The following is a 25,590-nucleotide window of genomic DNA, read 5'->3' as shown; positions in this document are numbered from 1 at the left end:
TCATATTGTAACAAAATGTCAGCTTTATTTAAATGTTGGAATTGTATATGATTCATCCATTCACGGACGTAACTTTAAGTATGAGTTTCTTTATTTCGTTAAAATTATAAGTAAGTTTCCATTTAAAGGAAATTTTAACTGTGAGGACTTCTTATTGTTACCTTTTTTCCAAATAGAAATATTATGTATTTAAATAGCCAAAATGTTACATAAACATAATTTAGAATATAAGACACTTGATACAAATCTCAAAGATCAATGATCAATCTTTCATCTCCATAAGATAAAAGCTAATGTTTCAAATATTGATAGTTTAGCTTCACAAACATATAATCTTAAAGTCATTTAAGTTAAAAATATATATATATATATATATATCATTTTTGTTTCTAACATTAAATTTAAATTTTGTTTTCAATTCATTTATTTATTTTTGTATTTTCAAGTCAATGTAATTTAAATAAATATTAAAACTAGTCCCTCACAACTATTTCTAATAAGATTGTTTAACTACACTTTCAAAAAAAATTTAAAAGACCAAAAATAAAGAAAATGACAGTAGTGGAGGAGAAAAAGGACAGTCTTCCCAAATAGATTATTTTGATTAAATCATGTAATCAATGCATTAAATTAGTATAATGTAAACCTTATATTAAAGTCGAAAACGAAAAGATGTACCTATGAAATATTTACATGTCAAAATCAACATAGCTCAAACTAAATTGTTACTTCAATTAAACTTACTTAATTGAAGTGTTTTTTTTTTAATTACTGGCCCTATAGATATCTACATATAAATACAGAAAGAAAAAGATCAATCATAGAGAGGTTGGAAGCATCGACCATGATTCTGGCCCAATGGTTCATGATTTTGTACTTGCTGTCTGCTTCTGTGGACGACAATAAATCAAATGTTTAATGACTTTATCAGTCAATACAGAAACATACTCATAATAGAAGCAAACCTGAATGAACTTTGAATATGCCTTTCTTCCTTCCTTCCCTCCCTAAGCTATAGCTACTTGAAACTAGAAACTTAAAGGTCCCTGCACCATGTGAACCTTCAAATACAAGAAACCAAAAGAAAAGAAAAACAAAGGACAAGAGAAAAGGCAGGATCAACATGTGTTAACTGTAAGATAAATCTGTTTAATACATCAATCACAGATCCATAATATAGGCGTTGCAGAAGGATTGGCCTGAGAAGAACTTAGAGAGTCAATCTCATTTTCCTTCCTGTGTATGCACGTAGAGATGAACAATAATTGTAACAAATTAGAAAGTATTAGAAACAAAAAGTAGATTTTGGATCTAGAATGAGTTTCTAAATGCTTAAAAACATCTTTTTAAAGGTAAAAAATAAGTTCAGGTCGATACGATACGTAAAGATAGTTGGACCGTGTGCATGTGATACAACAACTATGGACATGTATGAGATTAGATGAAGTCAATTTGAAGAGTACAAATCACCTTAATTTTTTTTGGATATCCGTGAGTGTTCGGACCAGTTTATAAACACCTCAACTAACTTGATCTTACAATATTTGGATGTGAAGAAAACTTGTAAGATATTAAATCTTAAGTAGATGGTCATCATGAATTAAATCTATGACCTTTTAACCCTTAACCACTTGATAAAAGGCCAAGTGAGAAACATGTATTTAAATCAACAAGAAACATGGAGTGATGGACATTAACTATTCCTTCTGATTAAGATTAATCCAATGTACAAAAGTTGTGAAGTGACGGCACATTACATTTAAGATCATTATTAAAAAGAAAAAGAATATGACCAAGCTTCTGATGAATTTGATATGCATTAGCATAAACTGGTATAACATTCAGATTCTGTTAATACAAACTAACTCCTCAAGTGCTAGTAGAAACCACAAAAAGCCCATGTGATTAAGGAATGATGATGTTCCTAACTTTCGCATTAACAGTCTTGGAAGCAACTTGATCAAGGAATGATGATGTTCATGAACTTCCTCTTTGCAAATGCTAGCCACCATTTATTTGGAGTCCCATTGGATCTATAGGCAACACTCAAGAGTCTCCCACTTGTTTCTTCTCTTATCTGCTTCAAATAATTCCTGAATAGCTCTGCATATAAAATTGGACATATTTGAAGCCTGTGACAATTGTCAATCTTAAGACAAGAAACAGGAGGCTATTGGCACACAAGATTAACTCATAATATCTGCATTAACTGAATTGGAAAAAAACATCTTCATCTGGGAAAAGAAAGTAGTACTGACATAAATTGTGTGTATTGCTGAAAAAGGAACAAAGTGTCTAATCTGTATGCAGTAAATAAAGCCAATAGCAAATGAAAAAGTTGATCATTGGGCAGTGGAGCATCTATATATGTATGTAAGCATTTCTAGTTAACAAATGCTAGCAGTACAGATACAGAGAAGACTAAGATCAAGCTTGACCTGCTTCCTCATTAGATTGGGGAATAGGGAACAGTCCAGGAAAGGGAAAGCCCGATTCTCCGGGCACGGGAACATTCTCCAAACCCAAGTTAATTATTGCCTTGGTTCCTACAGCCAAAGTTCTGCAACCTTCAAGCCTCTTCAAAGCCACATTGATGTAGAATGTCAAATAGATAAGAAGCTTATCAGCAGGACTCTTAATGTCAAAATTTCTAAAGAAGACATTGGCACGAAAGAATGTAATCGCTTCATCTACAATATCAGTCTTATCTGTGAATTTCCAAACAACATAAATTTCAGCAGGAAACATATAGAGAGATGGGATGTTCTACAAACAAAATAATCAAATTGAAGTTGAGCTAAACCTTGATCTGAAACTGGAGCAGGACCCTTTATATGACTTTTCAAAGGAAGTAAAGGACAACCACAAGCCTTGCTTATTCCTTCCTCATCCACAAAGCTAGAATGGTGAACCTAGAAGAAAACCACCCGCTCAATTCTAATTCAACCCATGAAGAGAAAAATACCCATTTGAAATACGATAAAATTAATCCATTAAAATTGATCAAAGCGATAAAAAATATAAACAAGTTTCCTCTAACCATTTCAATGCTATATATACATCGAGAAAAAACGTTAAAGCTTACGGAAACTTTAAACTCACCATTATTTTTCTCAATAATCAACGTCTTAAACTTCTGTACAAGCTTCGAATTCTTTCCAACTGCAAAGATTGAAGGAGAAAACCTGAGAGCAAGCGAACCGATCTCTTTAAGCAATAATCCAATCTCCAATTGGTACTTTAGAAATGAATCCTTTAATTATCAACCCAATCTAACGAACACCGATTCTTTCGAATCCTGAGGATCGACTTTTCCAATAAACTTCGAAATCCGGAGTTCGATCGACTCTCGCTTTGCAGTAAGCAGAATGAGTAATTATGATTCGATGATACTTACCGGAGAGCTTTATGTTCCGATGAGCGGATCGGAGTCGGAATAGCTACCGGAAATTGCAAGGGGAAACACCGAAGCTAATGGTGGGGAATCGGAGAAAAGGGTTTCTTCGTTTCTGGTATATCCGTCTCACCGTCTTCTTCTTGCCATTTTTACTCTGTCAATATCAGCGAGTCGGGGGTGAAAAGGGAATAATGTTAAAGTTTGGGGAACGTTTAGTAGAAAATACGAAAATTAAGGGCTTTTTTGGAAAATTATGAATATAGAGCCACTATTGAAGCAAGTATAAATGGGAAAATGACTGATTTGCAAATATCAATTTGCAATAAATTGCTTTGCTTGGAAGGAATTATCTTTTTTTTTTCTCAATTAATGATTTTGTTTGTCATTCGTTTTTGAAATATTTGTCCACAAAATAATAGTTTCCAATTATTAGTCATGTTTTAATTTAGTTTCATGATTTTGAAAATACTAACTGCAGTTCTTAAACTTCTAGTTCTTTTATATTTAAGTTTTAAAATTTTGAAATAAAAAATACACTTTCCGTCCGTAAGTTTTGAATCTAGTTTATATTGGTTCTTAAACTCCAAAATGTTAAACTTTTAATTCTTAAACTTTAAATTTAGCTTCAATTTAATTCATATGTTTCAAAACGTTGCAGTTTGTTCTTGAGATTTGAGTTTTGTTTCATTTTGGTCCCAAAGTTCTAAGATTTACATTTCTAACCTTAATTTTTCATTGTCCCTAAACCACGAGATCACGAAATTGTTAGTATGAATCCTTCTACCCTTAGTTGTACTACAAGAATTTAAAAGAATTATAATTAATTAAATTTAATTACTGTTCATAATTATTAAAATTAAATTTTAAATTTTACTTCATAGCTATTTTAAATTAATTAACACGCATTGACGTCAATGACTAAAAGTGGGTATTTAATTAAAAAAATAATGTTAAAAGTATAAATCTTTAAACTTAAGGATCATATTGAAACAAAATTCAAATATAAAATTTTGAAATTCAAAGATTAAATTAAAACTAAACTCAAAATTTAAGAAAACGTTTTAAAATCTATGGACCAAAAATATTTTTTTCTTGAACAACGTGTCCAATTATTTTACCATATTTTTTCTTAAAAATTAAATTTACCATATTACTATAAATTTAGAGATTTTTTTCTAATTTTTTTTTCATTAAATGCTACATTTTCTAAAACAACGAGTGATGTAAGAGAATTTAAATTTTCAACCTTAGAAAGAATATACGTGAATTAATCCAAAGTTAATATTTACTTTGACCTTAAATTTTACATTTATTCTCTATTGTACAATCGTACAAGTCTAGTACAAGTGAAGATTTAGAGATGTAAAATATAAAAGTTTCACAAAAATTTTCTTATGTCACTGAAAATATTCCATAGATTCAATATAAATTTACATCAGATAGCCAAAATTTTCCACAAGATTTATTTCTTCCACATTACATCTCTTTCAGATTTGACAAGTTGAGTATTAAAACATCCAACTAACATCTCCTAGTCCTAATAAGTATAAAAGTTATATAATAACTTATATATAAATATCCCACAAATTTATTTTATTATTTTTTTATGAGGTCACATTCATTGAGTATTGAGGTTAGTAATATGACTTAGAAGCAACTCATGACTTTGGTCATCAAAATTTCTCATTAGCAGTCCAACAAAAAATGTTGGACAATCAAAATAAATAGAAAGAGATAGAGAAGGAAAGAAAAAAAAAAATTACAACATGAACATCATTCACATTACCTACACAACCTTTCTTTCACTCTTTACAAGATGGAAATCATGGTAGCATCCCTTGAACAAATTGGTAAAATATATTAGGAGGCTAACTGTACATGGCAGTTCTAGGAGAATAAGTTTTGGCAATGGTGAGTATGTCGTCGACGAAACCATTTAAATTAAGGCTGTAAATGACGAGGTCAACATGTATGGGATGTGCGCCATGGGACCGCGTTGGCAGGCGAGGTCGTGGATGTCCCGGACAATGTCAAAGACAGCTTCGGGCTGTGCTAGTTTGAGAGCATTTTGAGACATTGTGTGGAGTTGTTCTGTTTTTGTGCTGAACCATTCTGCAACAATTTTGGCTGTTTCTTTGGGACTTCTTGTGAACACTCCAGCTCCATTGTCTACCACATATGGAACATTTCCTTTTTCCTAAGGAAAAATGGTTTAGCATGGTTAAAAGTGTTGATATAATTAAATTTACTGTAACTTATTAGCTTAAATTTTTGGGTTGAGCAGTGATTTAACATAGTATCAAAGTAAGTTGTTCGATGTTTCAACATCTATAATGTCATGTCTTTTCCAAATATTGATTATCACTTGTAGGGTCTTGTACAATTTTTTTAAGCTCACGAGGGAGAGCATTGAAAGTGTTGATATAATTAAATTTATCGACCATCAACTTAGCTTTTGGGTTGAGTGGTGATTTGACATGCAATGTGTTTGCCACTGAAACTCTGACTTAAAGCTTGATGCAAATGTCGAGTTTAGTCACTTACTTGTCCCGGAATGTAATCGTTTAGAATAATCGGAAGCCCTCGAATCAAAGCTTCTGCAATTGTACCAGGACCGGCCTATGAACAAAAATCCAACATGATTCATTAAACCATAAGTATTTATCAATCAAATTCATTTCTTATACAGTATGATATATAATTCTATAAGAAAACTTGGATAATGTATAAACCTTAACTAGGGCAGTAAAATGACAAGGTACATTATCTTCTCGAGTTGGTTTTAGCTCAAGGGTCAATACATTTGATCATAAAGAATAGGTTTTTAGAAGCATATCAAGAAATGAAGCAAAGACATACTTTTGTTATTATACAGTCACAAGCACCCATCCATTTCTCCATCTGTTTTTCAAAACCTCTCACCTGCAAATGAGGAAGAAAAGAAGATGTAATGGATGTCCAAAGCCAATGAAAATTTTGTCAATCACCAAGTTCTTGAAGGAAAAGAGCTCCCTAAGAATAACTTTAAACTGACCTTAACTGGGATCTTCCATTCAAAGGCTTCAAGAGAAGAGGCTAATCCTTTGTTTCTTCCACAAATAATAACAAGTTGCCCAATAGGCTTCTCATTTTCCTTATCAAAAAGGGACTCTGCAAGAGCTTTTGCTGTTTTCTTTACAGGACCCATCCCTTCACCTCCTCCCATGAGAAGCACTGCTGGTAAGTCTGGATCCATCTCAAGTTCTTCTCTAAGTTGATCCTATGACGGCAAATAATCAAACCAAGCAACCACGGACAGCATAATATCAGACCTCCATCAAACAAAATTACATGTTTTTGCTGTATTGAAATGTAAAGATCTACCTTCTGGAGTACTGCCCGAGCGAAGGACGGTCTGATGGGTAGGCCATAGACACGAACTTGGGACTCTTCAATGCCGTCAAGCAAGGCTCTCTTGGCTACTGCCTCTGATGGGCAGTAGCATCTGTTTACACCAGGATGAAACCTGGATTTTTAGTGTTCAGATGTTAGGTAAGAAGAAGTTAAAAGATCAGCAAGCATTAGTTGAAAATGGGGAATCAAATTGTAAATTGGAAACTAACCATGTCGGATGGCAGGTGTTTAAGTCTGTTATGACTGTAACAAACACCACTTTTTTCTGAAGGCCTTGCCATTTGAGAACCCATAAAGGAATATGTTGCATCAGTGGATGAACACTGATGATAATATCTGGCTTGTACTCCATCAAACCAGCTTCCACTTCCCTTCAAACAAGAAAAACAGCAAGAAGTTAGAAACCCCATTTAATGAACAACATAAGTAGCCTCATAAGATCAAATTTTCATAGTCAAGATTTCCAGCAAGATTTCTTCTAATTTTTAGTGATTTCAGTATCGTATACCCTCACTCTTTGCATTACGCTCATGGCTCACCCCACTAATTTTTCACACAGAAAGTTGGTAAGACTAAATGTTAATTTTCTACATCCTCTACTCGGTTACTTGATTATTATCAAGTGTGTACAAAATAATTAGAAATGAGTTTGAGATAAACGAATCAATCTGAAATGAAGATAAAAAATCGAAACTAATGCAATCAATTTTGGTCAATCGAAAATGAAGATTAAAAATAAAAACTAATGCAATCATGAGCTGAACCGTGGCTCACTTGCGCATTCAAATATGTTAATAACTAGAGTACTATCAAATGAGAGAGAAAATCACCACAGCATGTATGAAAATATATTGAAAAGATTACACAATCGTTTGAGTTTTTGGTTTTAAGGATGGTTGTCTTCCTTTCAACGTTTCACAATGTTATTTCTTTCTCATTTTGTACTAACAATTCACAAGTTAAGGATGAGAGGTATCGAGTTCGAGAATATATTGGAAAGATTAACCGAACGAGAAAGTGCGTAAGAGAATGTTATATGTACTTTGCATAGTAGGCGGCGATCGCAGCAAGATAGACTGAGTGAATCCACCGAGGAGAGGTACTATGAAATGCAACCTTCCATAGCTGAACATGCTTTACCATGAACTTGTAAGATCTCTCCATGTCATTCAAAGGCCAACCCGTGTACTCTTTCCAAACATCCTTCACAAATATCTGAAGAAGAAGAAGAAGAATGAGCCAAAACTCATCTCTTCACATGGATTTTTTGTACAAAATGAAAAGCATTCTCTCACAATGAGATTCACAAAACAAAATTTGGCAGATGGAAGAAAATTCCCACGAGAAAAAAACAGAACACGCGTATCTTTTTGATTGATCAACACCAACCGTATAAGCAATTGTCAAAACTTGGCTAAAACAGAGTAACCAAGAATCCAGATAGAGTAAATTGCAAGATCTTCACGTATACACAAAGATCTATTGAGAACAAACATATATGGCACGTTTGCAAGACTTCCACGTAAAACATAGGCCAAAAAATAACAGAGGTAAATTACAAGCCAAAACTGACCATGCTCAGCAACATTTTCAGCAAATAATCAACCAATCTCACGATTAAACAAAGTTGAAGAGAACAAACGAACATGAAGCAAAATGTAAGTAAGACAAAACTCAAAACCCAGAAGAGAAAAATTCCAAAAGAGGAAAAAAAAATCCCAAAGCTAAAGAAAACAAACGAAGATGAATTAAATGTAAGTAAGAAAAAATTCAAAACCCAGAATATGATTATTCAAGTTACCTGATACACGAAAAAAAAAATTCCAAAAACTCAAAGCTAAAGAGAACCAAAGAAAAAATAACTCAAAACCCAGAAGAGGAAAATCTTTGAATTCACCTGGTACTCGTCTCCAAATTCAATATGAAACGCATCACGAATGGCTTCCGCAGAGGCTCTATGGCCACCCCCTGTATCACTCATCAAAATAAGTACATTCTTCGTCCTCTCAGCTCCAATCTGAACCATTTCCAAAGTCCCATCATCATCATCATAATCCTCTTCTCTAAAATCATTCCCACAAATTTTATTACTACTACTCCATTGATAATGCCCTCCCACCCTCTGAAACACTTTCTCTGTAATAGACCTCGGCGTAGCGACAGACATAACCAATAAACCAACAAAACGACAATTTCAGGAAATCAAACCGAGACCCACTTAGCTCCGGCCGCCGTCAATGGCGGAGGAGGCTGGGGAAAGGGAAGAGAAAGAATGGAGAAGAGGGTATTGAGGGGAAGACCCTGAAATTGAACGCTGAAAATTGTGGGGTGAAAGGGAGAGAAAAAAAGGGATTGGTGGAAAGTGAGTTGTGATGAGGAAATGAAGATGTGTGAGTTGGCAGAGAGTGGCGCCATTGAAATATGCAAAACGGGAATTCATGGAAGGTGTGTTAATGGCCGTCAGATTCGCATTTTGCTTTGAGAGAATAAGAATGTTCGTTGAGGAAGATTCGAATCTTCTTCAGCTTCACGAACAAATAATTTAAATCTAACGACCCTTTTAATTCTTCGTATTTGGTATCATACCCTTTGAGTTTTGGATATTCTCTTCTCTTCCTCTCTTTTCTTCATTATTATATTTTTTGTTGGGGTTAATGAAGAATTGCTGTTTGCTTTTGAAACACATTTATGGGAGTTTCTTTAATCATTTTCAAAAAATTATTATTTTAAAACTTTTTAGTTTAAAAAAAAAAACCCAAAAACAAAACTTGCCTCATGATCTCAAGCTCACTATATGACTAAGCAATTTCTCAATTAATACAAACAAAAACCATTTCTTTTTATTTTTCTGATGCGTGAATCTCGTCAGAAAAATCTTCGCTTGATTATGACTTAATTGAGCTAACCTATACAAGATATTGCATTGAACGATGTCGATACACACTTTGATGCTTCGATAAAATTAAGTGTTACATAAGGCTAAAGCACCAACTATTAGCTTATTGATACAAGTGTTGGGAGTTTATTATTTATATGGCTTTCTGGTTGTCATTTGCTTGAGATTTGTGACCGTATCAAAGGTGGGCATGTCGAGGTAGTTAGACAACGAGGGCAATTAGCTCGATACGATGATTAAGGAGTTCCAAGCTCGATATATTCAACTCACTGTTGAAGGACTTCTTTTCACTTTATGTCAACATGGACTTCAAAGGTCTTCTTGGGTCCAACTGTTTTTATGAGATTGAACTTTTATCGAAGTCTCACCTACAACATATTCTATACTACATACTTTATCTCTTTAAATGACAAAAATGCTTCAATATATATATTTTGTTTTCATCTCTTGAAGATGCAAAATTTGAGAGATTAAAATATATATATATATATATATATATGTTCAAGCTCAAAACAAATAGTATTTTTATAAAGTACAATTGATGTACTAATTTTTTAATAACCTAATCATTTTTATTATTAAAAAAAGGATGAATAAGAAGGACGTGGGGGATAAGTTATATTTACATTTCATGTATTTTAAGCACACCAACTAGAAGCATGTGCGTCTTCTATTAAAAGGTAATTAAATAATATATATATATATATATAGGAAAAAAAAACTACAATCATGTGGTAAAGAGAGAAAGATTATACATAACATTAAACTATAATTTTTTTGTGAACTCAAACTGTATTTTAACCTAGTTAAAAGAAGAGTAACAATTGTTTTTAAAACCTTTTTTCGATATTTATATATTTTTAATTATATAAAACATTTATATTATAACATATTTTTTTTCATCTACAAAAACATCAACCTCTTTGTTTAGATACATTATAAAGAAGGGTGCTTAAGTTGAGAAGGGTCAAGAAGAAATATGACAATAATACGAGGGCTCAAGAGCAAAAATTACAAATGATTGATATGGTTTGGGCCCCAGTGACCTTACATAAGGCTGATAAAGAAGGTTGTTTAAGTTGGCAAATTGGACATGTTAGTAACTATGAAAGTCACATTATTGTGGACCAACATGATAGCTCATTCCATTAATTTATGTCTCTTAAATTACTTTATGATTAAGTGGTTTGCATATAACATAATTTTATATGTATATAGTTTTCGATTTTGATTGAATTGAAATTTTAGATAAGAGTTTATTTAGATGGAAGTTGTGTAATAATTTTGAATCTATGATATTCATCGATGTGAAATGCTTATCATCTATAATTAAAGTGTGAAACATCGATGTCAATAGAAATATCGAAGTCTTAATTTTATAGAAATATTGATGGAAATTTAAAAAAACTTTATGAAAATTGATGGAAATTATTATTATTAGCTAATGAGACTTTGATTGGGGCTTAATTATACTATAATTAACCATTTTTAATCACTATTTCTATAAAGTAAGATAACCTTTAGATGTATATTATAAATATATGTGTAAATGTTGATGCGAGATCATAGATTTAAAAAAGAAATAGAAAAATAGTTAAAAATAATATAAAATATTGGTAATTCATTACAAAATTAAAATATATGAAATATTTAGGTATAGAATAACTGTAAATTGTTTATTATAAAATGAAGTGGATAGAAAATTATATCATTTTTTTAATTAAACAAAAATTATATCATTAAACTTACCAACATAACATAATTGTAAGGACATAAAAAAATCATAACATTAAACATAAGAGACATATAAAAAGCATAACATTAAACATAATACAACACAAATAAAAAAAAAAAAAAGAAAAAGAAAAAGAAAACTCTACAAGTTAGATAGAGCTTTAGAGAAATATTAAGAAACTTGAGACTTGAAAGTGGTGTAGAAGAAGTGATTTGATGGAGGTATTTATTGGATAAATTATGGATTCTTTCAACTCAATTTTGATTTCTTAAAAATGAAAAAATCGAATAAATAGATAAATAGGATCTAGAACAAAGTATATAAAATATTATTAAAATTAAAGAGAATAAAAGATTGTTTTTCAAGAGGTTAGTGCAAACCATTTCCTATAAATTTCAAGTTCTCCCCACCTTCTTCATTCAATAACGGGCCTGCAAACATCGATCTGGGCCTTGTTTTTCATGGGCTTGTACGTGAACGATTTTGATTTTATCGATATTTGTCGAAATATTCTTGATATTTTGAAATGTCGAGATTTTGACTATATATCGTCGATAAGGGGAGAACATCAAATTTCTCTCTAGGATGTATCGAAATTCTCTCCAGTATGTCTACAATAAGGAACTGATTATTTAGGCTCCGTTTAGTAATCATTTTGTTTTTTGTTTATGTTTTTGAAAAATTAAGTCTATATCATATACATTTCTTACCATGATTTGCATTTTTCTTTAGTACAATGGTTCAATTCTGAGCCAAATTCAAAAAACAAAAACAATTTTTTAAAAGCTACTTTTTCTAGTTCTCAAAATTTGGCATGGTTTTTTAAACCATTAATGAAAAGTAGATAACAAATAAAGAAATTTGGAGGTGAAAGTAGTGTCCATAGGCTTAATTTTAAAAAACAAAAACAAAAAACAAAATAGTTATAAAAAAGGCCCTTAGTAATTGATTATTTATTAATAAATTTGACAAATCACTATTAACGATGAATCTTAAATCTGCATCACTAAAAGAATTTGCAACGTAGATTGAATATTGATAGCTCTCAAAAAGAGTTATTATTCCTAGCTTAATTCGGACTCGTTGTTGGATTTTATGTGATTATTGTTTTATTTTGTAGGTACCGAGCAATCAAGAGGTAGAATTAATAATTTAGTGAAGAATGAGGTTAACTTGAAGCAATTTGGAGGTGATTTGAGTATCTAGGCTTCAAATGAGAGAAAATTAAGAAAATATTACTGCCACAGAGTTGCAACGCTCGCCTGATGCTTGCCTAACGCTATGCAGCGTTGCAACGCTCGCCTGACGCTTGCGCAACGCTATAAGGCAGAATGTGCAGCATTTCGACACTATGGATTTTAATGTAAAAATGTTGAATTCACGCGTGAGCCTCAAATTTGCACCAGCGTTGCAATGCTCTTCCTAGTGTTGCAACGCTACGATGAATTTTATAAATATCCCTCTTCGTCTTTAGGTCAAAATATGTTGAATTTGGATGCTGAATGGATGGAAACCGAGGTTAATCTTCATTCTTCTTCTTTTCCCTTCAGATTTCAGTATCTTTAGGTTAATTTTTCTTTTTATTTTGGGTTGTAATCGATGGATCAAATGTTTATCTCTGGTTTGTCTATGAATTAAGAGGTGGCTTCTATCTAATTTCTTTGAGCAAGGTCCCTATGTTTAATTTCTTGAGATTTCTGTGATTAAATGTGATGCTTTTCAATTATATGCTTTCTTTGAATCTTGATGTAATTTAGATTTGCATTTGTGTGTTGGACTGACGATCCTATCATAATTGCATGTCTCCAATAGTTAATTTCGAGCTCGTATGTTTCTTTGTGTTCGTCTATGCTTGAACTTACCTCGGTAGCAAAAGATTGGATGTGAATGCTTAGATTTATAGACTGATTTTGAATCTTGACAATGAATCTTGAATCTTGAAAAATACGTTGGTTAATTGAGTATGGCTTTTCCTAACATTTAATCGATGCGATTGAATCCTCATTCTTAATGCATATGATTTTTAATTCTACATGATCGCCAAGAACCCAATAGAATTAAGAGCATATAGTTTAATTAGGGTATGGTCTTTCCCACCTTAATTAATAATTAAGATGTTTGATTGATTTCGATTTAATTGATTGTCGGCTTTTGTAGAGATTAGTTAAATCGAATCGATTTGGTAGTCGTGCATGCATATAATGGAATATTTGTTTAATTATTAATTTCCATGATAGAAATTACATAAGATACTCTCTCTTGCTCTAGAAATTAGATAGACCCTCTATCCTAGATTCCATTTACCCTTTTATTTCAATTTTACGCATTCATCTCATTCACACCAAAACCCCTCATTTAGCGCTCTAGTTAGGAAATTAGCTTAACGAACAAATCGCACTCCCTGCGGATCAACTCGTACTTACCACTAAAGCTCTTGAAGTTAAGAATACATTAGGTAAAACAATCAAGACACTTCAAACTGATCGAGGTAGAAAGTGTTGGGTTTTATGTCCTAAAACTCGTACGTAGTGAATGTAATTAAATGACCGTCATTAATAAATAATTATTAATGTTTTTATCAATAAGTGTTATTGATGTTTTATTTAATTTTGTCTTATTAACCCTAAAATCCAATAAACTAACATCCTAGGCTATCTTATGAGTCTTGTACTGTATGTAGAGACATATAGAGATAAATGTTCAAATTACAACCTAAAGGATCTATAGTATAAGGATAAGGTTGGGTACCTAGGGATACAACCCACTTTAAATTTAATACAAACCCAGTGATCCAACGCGTTCGTATAGGAAACAAGTGGGGGTATCCTGTGCAATGAGTTTGCACAAGACCGGATCATGAAATAGTAACCACTAGATGTAACTCCGTTGACTAGTTAGGTTTCTATTTCAATAGGATGACCTAGGCAAATTAGTCTAACTCCTGAGTATATTATGAACTTCTATTCACGAGGGATTGTCCTTTTATTTGTATGGGTGAGAGTGGCCAGTTCGCTGACTCAATATGCTTACCATTTTGGGGATAAGACCGAGGGGTAGCTGGAAACATAATTATACAAGATGGATTTCACTCCTTCTTGACTTCAAGGTAAATAGATGAGTATTCACTTAAGTGGTATCTTGGAGACTTGAACAAAAGGCCCTACCCTCTCATCAACCTGAGAGAAGTTTCTATTTAATGGTTTGACCATAAACAGGTTGTTCATTAGAGGAGCACTAGTACCTAAGGATGTAGAGGTAACCTAGGGGTAAAACGGTAATTTGGTCCAGCTGGTGTTACAAACACTCATGAAGGACTAACTTACTGTTATTGGTCTATATCCATGGACACAGAAACATATTTGTAATGAGAAGAGTGCAACTATGGGTCTTTAATGGAATCGACCACAATTAACAAATACTTTATCTAAGAATGTAGCATATATTTTTTTTAAGAATGTAGCATTTGTCGAATAAAATACTTTATCTTCCTGGGGATCATAAAATAGACCACCTTTTGTTTCTTTGGAGTATCCTACAAATAGGCATATTTTTTTTTAACGTCGTTTCAACTTCTTAGAGTTTTGCACCAACATATGTGTCGGGCATCCCCAAATTCTAAGTGACGTAACTACCTTTACGTCCTCTCCACAATTCATAGGGTTTTTTTGAAACACTTTTTGAGGGAACCATGTTTAGTATATGTACAACAGCTTGTACTGCATACTCCCAAAAGGACTGAGGTAAATTGGCATAACTCATCATTGAATGAACCACGTCTAACAAGGTTCGATTTCTTCTTTCTGCTACATCATTCTGTTATGGTGTACCAGGTGCTGTGAGTTGGGATTGAATTCCATGTTCTACTAAATAGTTTTGGAATTGTAAATCCATATACTCCCACCCAATCTAATTGAAATGTTTTAATCCTTTTACCTCATAGGTTCTCAACCTCAGTCTTATACTCTTTGAACTTTTCAAGAGTCCCAGACTTATTATGCATAAGGTAAACATAGCCATATCTGGAATAATCATCAATAAAACTAACGTAATATTCAGATCCTCCCTGAGCTTTAACATTCATCGAACCACAAAGCATTCATCGAACCACAAAGGTCTGAATGTATAAGTTCTAGAGGTTTTTTGGCTCTAAGACCTTTTTCTGAAAAAGAACTTTTAGACATTTTTCCAAGAAATGATTCACATGGAGGTAAAGATCTATCTTCTAACTGATTTAGATGGTCATTTTTTTTACCAATCTCTCAATCCTATTCAGATTTATGTGACCAAGTCTTAAGTGCCAAAGATAGGCGTTAGGGGAAATATTTCTTTTCTTATTTTGAGTTTCTGCTGTTTTAAACATCTTTATATTTAAAATGACTTTTGTCTCAGATGGTTTTAACACAGAAAAGTTATTTTCAAGTTTATTTGTACACATTTTAACACTTTTTGAACTAATGAACACTTCATTTACATTAAAAGTGGCTTTATACATATGTTCTAGCAAACAAGATACATAGATTAACTTCCTTTTCATTTTAGGTACATAATATACATTTTCTAGTAAAATGTAGGAATCTCCAAAACATAACTTGATGTCTTCCACTACTTCTGCTGAAATGACTTCACCTATTCCCAACTTGAAAGTCATTTAATTTTCTGATGTTGCTTCCAGGAACTAGTTTCCTGAAAGAAAGTGCAAATATGATTAGCAGCTCCCGAATCTAGGGTTAAGTGAAAATTTTCCACTAAACACATTTATATTACAAATAAATCGAATTTACCTTGATTTGCCTTTTCAGCTTTCTTCTTTGCAAGATACTTAGGGCAATTGTATTTCCAATGCCCATCGACGTTACAATGGAAACATTTTCCTTTTGCAACTTTTGTCTTGCTCTTAGTAGCAGGAATTTGTTTCTTCCCTTTTTCCTTTTTCTTCATTTGGATACTTTTATCTTTTGAAGATCCAAACTTCTTTTTAGAGGGTTTTGAACTAGATGAAGTACCTTTTTGAAAGTTCATCTAGGAAACAACATTTGCTTCCTTTTCTTTATTTTTCATTAAGGATTGATAAGTTTGGGGTTCATTCAAGAGAGTCATCAAGTTGTAATCAATCTTGTTCATTACAGCGTTTGTACGAAAGGTTAGAAAACTCTTCAAAAGAGATTTCATTATCATACTAACTTGACTTTTCTCGTCTATGACAACCCTGTTTGCTTCCGCTATATTAAAATGAACCATCATGTCTAGGACATGTTCTTTAACAAAGGTCCCCTTCTTCTATGTGAATTGTAAACGTATTTGATAGCATCATATCGTGCTGATGAGGACGACTGTCCAAACATCCCTTGCAATGGCCCTATGATCTGTCTAGCAGTGACTATGGTTTCATGCTTTTTGGTAAGCACATCAAATATACTTGCCAAAATATAGTCTCTAGCTTTTTCATTAGCCCAAACCTATCTATCATAGATATCCCGAACATTTCAGGTTGCATTAGGATTGGGAAAAGGAGGATGTCCGTTAAAATGAATCTCAGATCATCAACTACTAGTATTATGTTTATGTTTGACTTTCAATTTGAATAACCCTCTCCATTAAACTTATCGGAGGCTAAGAATTGTATAATCAAGTTTGACATGCTGAAACATAAACAAATTCTATGAGTAAATTGCATCTGAATCCAATTTTAGCAAAAGTAATAAAGTACTCATATTTCTTTATTTATTTGCAATTATGCTTTAGTGAGTCGAAATAGATACTACCGAGGGGCAGTCAAATACTCATTCACTAAAGCAAGACATTCTTGACCAAATACTATATCCAAAATAACTCTTATTCCTATAGTCATTTAGTTATCGTTTATGGTCAAGAACTTACTAACACTTAATAACTCTTGTAAGTTTGACCCTCCATTTTCAGATTGCATAGAACATTATGAATATTCCCCCGAATTGGGAGATAATGTTCAAATCAAAACCAAGAAACCCTATTCATTTCTGAAGTTTGGGTTGCTCCGAATCCTATGTTACAACCCTTCGAGGCGCCGTAAAAACGACTAGCTAGTGCTGCCTAAAAACAACAATAGTCGCAACATAAGAATCTTACGGTTCAAATTAATGGAAGAGACCATAGGATATCCTAGCACATTTCTTGCACCCACTTACTATGAACTACTTTCCATATTCACCTTGATATCGACTCATGGAAACACTTTTCGAATGGAGCAATCGCGGTAAAAGCGACACGAAGCCGAGCATGGATCTCACGGTGTGAACTCTTAGGGACGTGAGAGCTAAAAATAATATATCGTATATATTATTAAACCCCCACTAAAGTGTTCTAATTATTTGGCTATCTCTTGTACTTAGGTATATTTCGACTACGAAACATCCTAAGTCTATGTGGTTTACCTATATAACATTTATATTTGGATTTAACCTACGATTTCTAAGTGATAACCCATTTTATTACCTTACACCGCTCACACATGCTCAAAAAATCGGTTAACAATGCTCAACAATCGGCTAAAGTCCCCAGGTTGGGAGGTGTTACGTAAATTGTCAACTTAAGTACCTTTAGTCTTAGACAAGATTATAGATCGACCGAGCTTGTAACCGTGTTTTTTAAGATAACGACCTATTTAAACTATTAAAACAAGTTGTTATAGACCTAAGTGAGCATGCATCTTATCTTTGTTATAGATTTTAAATGTCTAATTCATTTTATAACTCTTATAAAATTATAGACGTACTATAACATATACTTAAGCATTCCATACATTAATATAACAATTATATTAATCTTATGAAACCCTATTCATGCATACTATATATATTATAACCAATTTATAACATATATTAATGCATGACACATGCTTTCCTATGGTGGGATTTTAGATCTACATGGCATACAATATGCATATACATGTTTAATTTAAATATAACATACATTACATGCATAAAATGTTTAAACAACATTGATATGGGCCAACTTTGACATCATAAGCAAGCAAAAACTAATTTATTACAAAAAAAAAACAAAAAAACAAAAACAGCTTGAGGAAGCCTCTAGACCGCTCGAACTGACATGAACCAGACCCGAACCACCCAAACTGGCCCTCCAAAGCTCCAAAAGAGGCTTAATCGAACCAAAGCAGGTTGAACCGGACCCCATGCCATCGAACCAGTCAAACCAAACCGCTTTCGCGAACCAATTCACGTGCGTGCGCGTTTCTGGGCTGGGCTGAGCAGCGTTGCAACGCTCCATCCCAGTGTTGCAATGCCTTGGGCTTCAGGAAGAACAACATTGTAACACTGTATGAGTAGCGTTGCGATGCTGACTGGCAGTGGCTTCTTCTGCAATTTTTCCAGCTGAGTTTGCTTGCGTCAATCTTCAATTACAACCTAGTTTCAACTCTATTGACTTTAATAAAATTACAGACCCTTAATCATATATTAAGACTCATCAATCAAGAGCCAATTACAAATTTAACAACATAATCAAAGAGAATACTGATGCCAAAATTGAATTAAAACCATATCAGTCAACCAAACATACATATCTAGAATTTCACCCATCAAACTCATATTAACGTTAATTGAGTGCTTAAATCATGCTCTGATACCAATTATTAGAGTAAAGATGCATAAAACAGAAGCTACAGAATCATTGAGCACTCTAATTGCATTTAATTTGAGTCAAAAGCCTGTTAAAACATAAGTTTCAAATAAATAGGGTTTTAGATGTACAACCTTTGTAGATTTCCATTTGTTCCTTGCTAAATCTGCAAAATTGACCTTCAATTTCTTCAGTAGACCACCAAGAGTATCTTCTCTACTATTCTCAGCCTTGGAATGAGTGGTGAAAACTCAAAATTGAGAGGGAATTTGATATAGATTGGAGAGAGTTTGGTAGCTCAAGAATTCTTCAGCAATTTCTTAAAATTCCAGAATTATCCCTCTTCAATTTATGAATTTGAAGTATTTATTTAACAAACTCATGTAAGCACTCGACATTCAACAATTTGACATTTCAAATTACACTTAGAAAGTGGGCTAGGTGTTAAAATTTGGAATAATCCACTTAAGGATGAAGCAATGGGAAAATTCCAATAAAAAACCAATTTTCAAATTTAATTTAGTTTTAATTTTCAATTTAATTAAAATAAATAAAAATTCAATTTCTGAAATTGAATTTCTTAATTTGAAATTGATTTAATTTAAATAATTAATTAAACAAATTTAATTAATTAAATAATAATAATTTAATATCAAATATTAAAATAATAAAACACCTTATTCAAACAGGAATTCTAATCATGTAATCAATATTTAAATCAACATTTAAATATCTTAAACTTCCATTTATATTTAATTTCAACAAATTTAAATGTTATTTATATCAAATATAATTATCCAAACTCTAAACTGAAATTGAACATTTCAAATTCAAACCCTGAATTGAAATTTGAACATTTCAGTTTCACTCAATCTTCTAATCCAAGGTTTAATCTTTTACGAACTAGTAGAAGGACCTTATGAACCTACAGATCATGAACTCCAAATTAATCAATATTCTTTAATCATTGAGGCACACCACTATAGCTTGATGGTTGCACTCGCCTCACTATAAATATATTTCTATCCACTTGATTTAACCATAATCAGTAAGTCGATCCTTCACAGGTTGTTCGTATTTAAGCTAGGTCAAAATTACCATTTTACCACTGTAAATACATCTTCCTCCTTAAGTCACCATTGATCCTTTGTTAAACAATTGATTTATAGTCCAATAATAAACCTTGTCCCTCTCTACCATGAGAGGGACAAGGTTTATTATTGGACATGAGAGGGCGAGGCCCCTTTGTTCAAGATCAAGAATCAGTACTTAAGAAAACAACCTATCTACTAACCCTAAATTGGGAGGAGTAAATTCATCTTGCAGGACCATGTCCCCAACTATCTATTTGGTCTTATTGATAACAGGCAGAAATACACGTTATTACAGCACAAAGATGTAAAACAATGTGGGAATGCGACGATAAAAAGATACAAAATCATGTCCAAAAGCGATAAACTGAGAATATTGCAATCACATGCGCCCATCGCATAAAAGCAGCTAATGTACTTATTTTGTGTAGGAAAAATGCGTAGGTGCAAGTTAAATTGCGATCCATAGAATTCTCGTCCGCACGCATTGAAAGATTACAATCGCAAAGTCATGCGTCGTATGCGTTCGCGAGGAGTTGCTCAAGAAGGTGGCCGAATAAAGATAGCGCAACAAGGTGAAAGCATAATAAATCATGATGGAACAGAAAGCTGATGACAGTCGAATCCGAATTTAGTTGACAAGCTGTTAACGACACACTGTAGCAAGTACATTCAACTTTTCGGTGACCATTAATCGGCGCATCAGACAGAAGATTGAATGACCTCTCATCATTGCAATCATTAGAGAGAAAATTTCTTCATCTTGAGATCTATAAATACCGAAGACCACATTGATAAAGAAGATCGCCATATACAGAAGATAGATCATATACAAATTAGATAGTCGTTAGTCTGTAATAGTCATTCTTATACTTAGAAGGCGGAGGCGAGCAAAGAGAAGAAGACGCTGAGAGGACATTCCTGGACAGCTTAAAAGACTTCCGGGAAGCGCTAGAGAAGGACAGAGGGCTGACACTTGTGAAAGCAAGGATATTCTTCTGGGCAGAGTAGAGTAAAAAGACAGTTTAAAAGCCACGGGAATCAAACATTTCTACCTGGCTTCTTATCCCTACTTTCTATTATTGTTTTGTATTCTACACTTTTATTTATAGAAAATGAATTCTCATCTCAACATTTTTTCAATCTCTTCACATTTTGCATGAGTAGCTGAATTCTCGAATGGGTTGAGAAGTACTTAGCGAGCATGGCCTAAGATCTTCACTTTATGCAATCATCTTGTCTTAGGTATGCGTCATTCACCCTTTAGAGATACTTGAGAGAGTAGTCTAAAGAAAGAATCTAGGCTTGAGAGAGTTAGATTAGAATCTAGGCTTGAGAAAGTCAGATTAGAACCACATAAGCAAGAGATAGAAACTTAGACATAAGTTATGTTTGCTATTATGCATCGCATGCACCCTAGAAATAGGATATGATAGTATGCGGTCACCTTGTATATGTGTGCATCATTCATCATCGCATAGACAAGAATAGAGGCTTAGACATAAGTCCTATCGACATTATCGTATACATCGTATGCGCCCTAGAAATAGGAACTATGGCATTTGCATTGCGAGATGACATGCTGTTGTGTATGTATAGTATGATCGCATAACTTGAATGCAATCTTAGGAAGTGTTAGCTAAATCCCTTCTCAACTCGTTCATCGCATACTCATTGTAATTCTTGATTTCATTAACTCTTTACTCGAACCCGTCGCATAGGATTTATACTTAAACAAAATACCAACCAACTTATTTGTTTTTGCCACCGCAAAGGAATCAAAATTTACTGTCGTATAGTAACTCAGTAGTCCCTACATTCGACTTTGGACTTACTAGGAAACCTAGTGAGATTTATACTTGGGTTTTACTAGGAAAACTTGCATGTGCAATGCATAAATCATCATCACAATTATACACCATAATCACATCACATTTACAACATATCAAGTTTTTGGCGTCGTTGCCAGGGACTACGGCAGTATATATTGCGCTAACGATAACATTTTGATTTTCTTTGCAGCTTTCGATCTCTATGCACTGACTCTCCTTTGGTAAGGGAAGAAGCGGGTGTTTTATGAGCGAAGGACACGTTCTTGAGCCCAACTACGACCCAGAGATTGAAAGAACGTTTAGAGGAAGACAGAGAGACAACCGCCGATAACAGCAAGCGAGAAATCCTAGAACGCCAGAACAATCAAAAGATAGAGCAATAGATGCAAACAACATCATGGAAAACCCCATTCTCCTAGTTAAGGACCGCAATAGATCCATCCGGGACTATACGTCGCCCAACCTCTATGATTTCTCCCCAGGAATCATGAGGCCAGCTTTGGACGGATCAAGATTTGAGATGAAGTCGGCTATGTTGCAGATGATTCAGACGACCGGACAATTTGGTGGAAGGCGTGGCGAGGATCCGTACACCTATCTCCAAAGTTTCATCGAAATCTGCAATACTTTTGTGTTCCCAAGCATCTCAGCTGAAGAAGTTCGACTAGCGTTGTTCCCATTTTCACTATGCGACCAAGCAAGGAAATGGGCCTATTCTCTCGAACCAAGGGAGATAACGTCTTGGGAACAAGTAGTAGAGAAGTTCATAAAGAAATACTTCCCCCTATCAAGAATGCAAGAAGGAGGAAGTTGATTACAAATTTTGAATAGGAAATTGACAAATCGCTCAGCGATGCTTGGGCGAGGTTTAAGAGGCTGGTGCGAGATTGTCCGCACAATGACTTACCTGGCTGTCTCCAAATGAAAATCTTTTATCATGGTTTGAACCCTGCATCGCAGATGACTGCAATGCGGCAGCAGCTGGAGGTTTGCTTGACAAAATGTATGATGAGGCTAAAAATATCCTTGATCGCATTTTGAAGAATCACGAAGATTGGAGGGAAAGCGATCAACGATTAAAAATTCGAGAAGGTGATGCAAACAATGGGGCCATCGCATCCCTACAAAATCAAATGAATGTGATGATGAATCTAATACAAGGCATCGCAATCAATAGCCCGGGAACGCAAAGAGGGCAGGTCAACACAATCGAGCAGACAAGCACAAGTTGTGCTACTTATGGAGATTCGCATCCAATGGAAGAATGTCCGAGGAACCCGCAATCTGTATACTTCGTAAGAACAATCCTTTCTCTAACACATACAATCCAGGGTGGAAAAACCACCCCAACTTCGCATGGAAAAATCAACAATAACGTTATCAACCTATGGCGTAAAAGGAAAGGTCGTCAGGATTTTTCCGAATGAATGGTCAAACGCAAAATCAAGCCAATAGCTCATAAGTGCCACCATATTCCTCTCTGAAGAACCTATTAAATAAGTATATTGAGAAGAATGAAATAGTACTCCAGAATTAGGCGACTTCTATTCACAATCTTGATATTCAAATAGGGCAGATTGTGGGTGAGCTTAAAAGTAGACTACAAGGGGCGTTGCCGAGTTCATCTGAGCTCCCTCGCAACCCAGGGAATACGGGAAAGGAGCAATGTCAAGTCGTGACCTTACGAAGTGGAAAGACAATAGCGGAAGAGAAGATGAAGTCAAGAAGGACTACTCCAGTTGCGATGGAATCCAAGACCCCGTTGACACAAGATGAACCAGAAGAAAATAAGACGATGGAACTAGAAGTTGTGTCCACCTCCAAGCCTATAGAACAGGGAATCGTGAAGGTACAGCTGCCACCATTCCCTTAGAGACTTAAGAAGAAGCAAAATGATGAAGTGCAGTACCATCACTTCATGGAAATGTTTGAAACAACTACATATCCACATCTCTTTCACTGAAGCGATTGAACAAATGCAAAAATATGCTAAGTTTTTGAAGGACATGGTGACAAAGAAAAGGAGCACAGGGAAGTTCGCAACGGTGGCATTAACGCAAAAGTCAAACACCATAATTCTGCTGAAAATGCGCGACCCCAGAAGTTTCACGATACCCTGCTCAATTGGCGGGATATATATAGGTCAAACGCTTTGCGATCTTGGGGCTAGTATCAACTTAATGCCCCTGTCAATTTTCAAACAGTTAAACATGGGGCAGTTGACGCCCACAACGGTGACTCTCTAGTTGGCGGAAAGGTCCTTAGTTCATATAGAGGGGAAGGTGAAGGATGTCCTGGTCTTAATTGATAAATTTATTTTACCGGCAGACTTCATCATTCTCGACTATGAAGCGGACAAGGATGTACCCATCATATTGGGATGATGGAAGTCGAATCCGAATTAAGTTGACAGCCGATAAAGATCACAAGTATATTCAGCTTTTTGGTGACAATTATTCGGCGCATCAGTTAGAAATTAAAGCAGTCCTATCTGTACAATCATGAGAGAGAAGCCTTCTTATCACCCTGGATGCTCTATAAATACCAAGGGCATCCTTTAGAAAAGGGGTTCAGCAGTTAGAGATTTCATACTTCAGTTCGTACGTCTTTGTTCATAGTTTTCTTTCATTTTAAGGTGGAGCAAGGGAAGAGTGGTGACGCCGGAGATCACTCAGGGCAACTCAAGAGAGAACCTTGAGGCGAAGAAGCAGAGAGCGGGTCGACTCTTGCGAGAGCGAGATTATATTTTGAGCACGAGTAGAAAAATAGTGTAAAAGCCTGATAGCAAGAGATTGCTACCAGGCCCTTTATTCTATACTTGCATTGTTATTTTGTACTTCATCTTTATATTTATACAATGGAAGTTCTATTTCTACATCTGTTCACTCTCTTAGCACGCATGAGTAGCTAAACTAGTTGAATGGGTTGAGAAGAACTAAGCTAACATGACCTAGGAAGTTCATTTCTTTCAATTGTCTTGTTTTATGCTGTGCAAAATACCCTTTAGAGCTATTCGAGAGAGAGTCTAAAGAAAGAACCTAATGACTCGAGAGAGCTAGGTTAGAATCTGGACTCGAGAGAGCAAGATTAGAGCTGCATGAACAAGAGATGGGGACTTAGAGATAAGCTCTGTTTGTCAACCTGTATCGCATGCATCATAGAGATGTGAATGATATATATGGTCGCCTTATTTGTGTGTGTCATTCTGTCATCGCATAAATAAGAATAGAGGCTTACGTATAGATCCTATAGACTTTTCACATATATTCCATACGTTCTAGTTTTAGAAGCCGTGGCATTCGCACCGAGAGGTGGTTTACTGTTGTATGCATTTTGCATGATCGCATAGCATGAACGCATCTAGGAAGTGTTAGCCAAAACTTTTCTCAACCCGTTCACCGCATACTCATTGCATTTCCCGTTTATCAACTCTTTTCAAACTCCACTGCATTTATTTATTTTTCATTAACGCAAACAAAAAACCCAATAATTTATTTATTTATCCGATTACCGCAAAGTTCTTCATAAAAATTACCAACGCAACCTATTTTCACAAGTCCTTGAGTTCAACCCTGGACTTACCAGGAAACTCAGTGGAATTTACACTTGGATTCTGCTGAGGAAAGTTG

At 34.2% G+C, this 25,590-nt stretch overlaps 2 protein-coding genes across 4 annotated transcripts; both read right to left on the bottom strand.

Annotated features, from left to right (window-relative positions):
- Nucleotides 1-1,687: 1,687 nt before the first annotated feature.
- Nucleotides 1,688-3,623, bottom strand: ARPC3 (actin-related protein C3). 3 transcript variants are annotated; one of them, XM_039033951.2, is made up of 5 exons: nucleotides 3,398-3,623; nucleotides 3,103-3,185; nucleotides 2,804-2,912; nucleotides 2,439-2,708; nucleotides 1,688-2,103 (listed from the first exon to the last, which is right to left on the bottom strand). In XM_039033951.2, the coding sequence occupies exons 2-5, from the start codon at nucleotides 3,103-3,105 to the stop codon at nucleotides 1,961-1,963; spliced, it is 525 nt and encodes a 174-aa protein (XP_038889879.1). In that variant the 5' UTR covers nucleotides 3,106-3,185; nucleotides 3,398-3,623; the 3' UTR covers nucleotides 1,688-1,960. The 3 variants fall into 3 exon arrangements, with proteins under 3 accessions (XP_038889879.1, XP_038889880.1, XP_090170750.1); XM_039033952.2 differs by having other exon boundaries at nucleotides 3,103-3,162; XM_090314624.1 differs by having other exon boundaries at nucleotides 3,103-3,590.
- Nucleotides 3,624-5,062: 1,439 nt separating this feature from the next.
- On the bottom strand, nucleotides 5,063-9,325 carry MGD2 (monogalactosyldiacylglycerol synthase 2). The gene is made up of 8 exons (XM_039033463.2): nucleotides 8,688-9,325; nucleotides 7,833-8,005; nucleotides 7,000-7,161; nucleotides 6,761-6,902; nucleotides 6,432-6,656; nucleotides 6,257-6,319; nucleotides 5,942-6,016; nucleotides 5,063-5,594 (listed from the first exon to the last, which is right to left on the bottom strand). Exons 1-8 carry the CDS (start codon nucleotides 8,955-8,957, stop codon nucleotides 5,334-5,336), a joined length of 1,371 nt encoding a protein of 456 aa, XP_038889391.1. The 5' UTR covers nucleotides 8,958-9,325; the 3' UTR covers nucleotides 5,063-5,333.
- Between the last annotated feature and the right edge of the window lie 16,265 nt (nucleotides 9,326-25,590).

Source organism: Benincasa hispida, chromosome 6 (assembly GCF_027475165.1).
Source record: "Benincasa hispida cultivar pf3 chromosome 6, pf3_genome.v1.1, whole genome shotgun sequence".
NCBI lineage: Eukaryota > Viridiplantae > Streptophyta > Magnoliopsida > Cucurbitales > Cucurbitaceae > Benincasa > Benincasa hispida.
This window is presented reverse-complemented; position numbering and strand designations above follow the sequence as displayed.

Excerpts from the sequence above, each read along its gene's own strand:
- ARPC3 (XM_039033951.2), bottom strand. Across the intron at positions 2,709-2,803 it reads TGCTCCAGTTTCAGATCAAG|ATAAGACTGATATTGTAGAT; the intron begins GTTTAGCTCAAC and ends GGAAATTCACAG. Across the intron at positions 2,104-2,438 it reads CCAATCTAATGAGGAAGCAG|AGCTATTCAGGAATTATTTG; the intron begins GTCAAGCTTGAT and ends TTTTATATGCAG.
- MGD2 (XM_039033463.2), bottom strand. The coding sequence starts at position 8,957 with ATGTCTGTCGCTACGCCGAGGTCTATTACAGAGAAAGTGTTTCAGAGG. Across the intron at positions 7,162-7,832 it reads ATCGCCGCCTACTATGCAAA|GGAAGTGGAAGCTGGTTTGA; the intron begins GTACATATAACA and ends TCTTGTTTGAAG. Across the intron at positions 6,657-6,760 it reads CTCGGGCAGTACTCCAGAAG|GATCAACTTAGAGAAGAACT; the intron begins GTAGATCTTTAC and ends TTGCCGTCATAG.